This window comes from Gavialis gangeticus, unplaced genomic scaffold, assembly GCF_001723915.1.
Source record: "Gavialis gangeticus isolate Ggan-Ray unplaced genomic scaffold, GavGan_comp1, whole genome shotgun sequence".
NCBI lineage: Eukaryota > Metazoa > Chordata > Crocodylia > Gavialidae > Gavialis > Gavialis gangeticus.
Genome location: NW_017729025.1, coordinates 11,988,699 through 11,992,104, shown reverse-complemented (window position 1 = coordinate 11,992,104; position 3,406 = coordinate 11,988,699). Strand labels below are relative to the sequence as shown.

At 46.3% G+C, this 3,406-nt stretch overlaps 1 protein-coding gene across 6 annotated transcripts in view; it reads left to right on the top strand.

Annotated features, from left to right (window-relative positions):
• The first annotated feature begins 2,612 nt into the window (after positions 1–2,612).
• KIAA0586 (KIAA0586 ortholog) overlaps positions 2,613–3,406 on the top strand; it is a 118,370-nt gene continuing 117,576 nt past the window's right edge. For 4 of the 6 annotated variants that reach the window (XM_019518396.1, XM_019518398.1, XM_019518397.1 and 1 more), the window contains exon 1: positions 2,813–2,890. In XM_019518396.1, the coding sequence (XP_019373941.1) occupies positions 2,828–2,890 (63 nt within the window). In that variant the 5' untranslated portion in view covers positions 2,813–2,827. Of the gene's footprint in view, positions 2,891–3,406 lie in introns of all 6 variants that reach the window. The other 2 variants (XR_002097595.1, XR_002097594.1) reach the window with 1 other exon arrangement.

Sequence of the window (3,406 nt, the reverse complement as noted above, 5' to 3'; positions counted from 1 at the left end):
TGCTATTTACAATATAAATACATTAATGTAGCTATATTACTCATCTGTAATTGATTGAGTATAAAATTATGGGTTATTTTTGGTGAAAACAGGATATCGGGCCTTGGTTCAGGAACCAATCCCCCATTTATAACATTGTTTCCTATGGGAAAATCGGTTCCGATTGTGATATTTCAACTTAAGATGCTGTTTTCAGGAAGCAAGTGTGTTGGAAGTCTGAGGACTGCCTGATCTGAACAAGTAGGCAATTGCTGTTTGTTATGGTAAATTAAGAGGAAGGCTGCTCTTGGTGCCTTGTGCCTTTGCATAATTTCCATCCTCTTTGTGCCGACATGGAGCTTGTACGTTATTTTGTGGCCTTGCACTAGGGTTACCATATGTCCAAGTTTTCCTAGACATGGCCTCTTTTTTGAGTCCTCTGATATCTGTCTGGGCGGTTTTTTGAAATAGGAAACAATGTCCAGGATTTTTCTCTGTTCCGCTGGTGGGAGTGGGAGGATGGTGACTGGAGGCAGGGGCAGTGCTGGGGGAAGCTGTCTGGGTCCTGGGGCTGCAGCAGGGCAGAAGAGGCGCCTGCCCCTGTAGTGGGGGAAGGGAACAGGAGGTCCTTTGAGGGTAACGGAGAACACTGTTGCCCTTGCTTGTGGGGCTCGGTGGCCCCAGGAGATGCTGCCTGGGGGAGGGGGTATGTGTCCAGGCTGTCTGGTGCATTTTGCACCAGGGTCAGACTTGCTCCAATGTTGCCTGCATGAATTGGGGCTGCTGCACTCCAGCCCGGTCAGAACGGGCAGCTGGGTGCCCCCTCTTTCAGGACTGGGGGAGCAGGGAGCTGCAGGTCAGGAGTCAGGGGCACTGACAGGGCTGGGGGGAGTAGGGGGCTGTGGGTTGGGAGTGAGGGGCACCGGCAGGGCTGGTGGGGGGGCAGGAGTGTGGGTCGGGAGTGTGGGACTGGCAGCGGCATGGGGCTGCGGCTTGGGAGTGAGTGGCACCAGCATAACTTGGCTTTGGTGGGGGGGTTGGGAGTGAGGGGCACTGGCAGGGCCAGGAGGCTGTGAGTTGGGAGTGAAGTGTCCCCCTGACAGGTGTCTTTTTTGGAACTGCAAATATGGTAACCCTACTTTGTACAGAAGGAGAATTTTCAGGCCTTTTTTTGCCCTTCCAGCTTTTTTGAATCACTTTTTGGATGCCGGACTAATTTGTCTTGAAAGTATGAGCTGGTAGATATACCATAGAATCATAGAAGTAGGGTCAGAAGCGACCTTATAGATCTTCAAGTCCGACCCCCTGCCAGGGCAGGAGAAAAAAAACTGGGCTCAAATGATCCCAGTTAGGTAGGCATCAACCCTCCTCTTAAAGACCCCCAGGGTAGGAGCCAGCACCACTTCCCTTGGAAGTTGGTTCCAAATCCTAGCCGCCCTAACTGTGAAGTAGTGCTTAGATGTCTAATCTAAACCTCCTCTCCAACAACTTGTGGCCGTTATTCCTTGTTATGCCAGGGGGCGCTAGGGGAAAGATAAAATGCTCAAAATAAATTTAGCTTATAAATATTTACTGGAAGACCATAATAGAGAAGACAGAAATGAAAAGATCATAAATATTAAATGTTTCATATATGTATCCTAGATGAGTCTAATCACAGAAGAGTTGGGCTGGAAGGGACCTCCAGTGGTCAGTGAAACAAAACCCTGCTCAAGGCAAGCTCATCCCTACTGAAATCATTCTATTAAGGTCCTTGCCTAACCTATTCCTGAAACTGGGCAGTCACCCCTGTCACACAACTAGAAGGCATATTGCCCCCAAATCTGGAAATTACAGAGATATAGCTACAAAAAGTCACTTACTGGCTATTGATCTACTAAGCTAGAATGTAATTCTGCCTCTTTAGAAAATAAACCGATTATGCTTCACAAATGAAGAAAATTAAGTGTCAGGCAGCTTCTTCAAAGAATGTAATTTCCATAGAGGGTATCAGAATGCATTGGCTTTTTGAAGTTGTTGGAATATATGATTAGATCATTTTTTCCTCCTGTTATATGATGCATATTGAGTTATAACTCTTGTATATGTGTTTTCCCAGGAAGTAATTTTCTAGGTTATACTGTTAGTTTATTTTCATTTGATACCTGAATTTGATGTAGAGGCTTTCATTGTCTAATAAACGTGAGATTAGGAGGGTAGTACAGCTCTGGAACAGGTTACCCACAGAGGTGGTAGAAACTCCATCCTTGAAGGTTTTTAAGACCTGGCTAGACAAAGGTTTGGCTGGGATGATCTAGTTGGGGCTGGTCCTGCTTGGAGCAGGGAGTTGGATTAGATGTGACCTCCTGAGATCTCTGCCAACCCTCATTTTTTATGATTAGCACCTTCAGCAAAGTCTCTTTGGGATTGTTAAACAAGTTTGTTGGCACTTGGGCAGTGTTCATTTATATGTCAGCTGCAGGTTGACTCTGAGCTCAGTCATGCAGTGAAAGTCACTGTGTTTAACTCATGATGTTGGCAAAGAAACAGACATACAAATGATTAAGATGCAGAACAGACAGGTTATAGCTGTTACAAATGTATAAGGCTATATAATAACTGTAGCAAAATTGATTTTAGGTATTCAAAGTGCTGAAAAAAGTTTGGAACGTTTGTTTTCCCTAGAAAATAATATAGGCCCTGTGCTGTTATTGCAAAAGGTAAAGAAAAGTTGCCATTCTATTTCTGATCCAGGGACCCTGAAAAACTGCAGAAATGGCAAAGAGGCTGTATGAGCACCAGTCCTGCTCTAGAGTAGACTAGTGCTTGCAGGACTGTTCTGCAGTTCCACATCATGATATAGGTTTACATGCTTGATTTTTTTTCAGTCTCCCCAAACAAGCCTTCCTGCCTCCGTAGTCTGATCACTCAGGTATTATCCAGCTGAAATCATTAGATTTGTGTCTCAGCCCTGCAATCCTTTACACTTGTGCTTAATTTTTTGCACAGCCAAGGCTTAATTTTTTGCATAGGAATACTGATGTAAAGTTATTTTCCAGATTTTCATGTACCATATTTATTCTAAGATGAAGTTCACCAACTGAAGATGGGGAGGGGGTTGTCTTAGAATCAAGTAAAGGGGGTCAGGCAGCTGCTGTGGCTCCAGCTCCAATAGGGATCTTGGGGTCAGAGCTGTAGTTGCAGCTGCTCCCTGCCCTCCCAACCTCTCCCCCGCTACTTATATACCCCGCTGTCTCTGCTCTGCAGCCTCTTCCCCCACTCCCAACTTCCCCTCCAGCCTCTGCTCCCCTGCGTGCTCTTCTCCCTGCCCTTCTTGCTTTTGCTTTGCACTGGCAGGCTCTGTCCATGCTGCAGCCTGGGGCATTAAGCGTGGCCCCAGCTTGGCCCCATAGCTGGTATGGAGCCTGGGCTGGGGCCATGCCAGTGC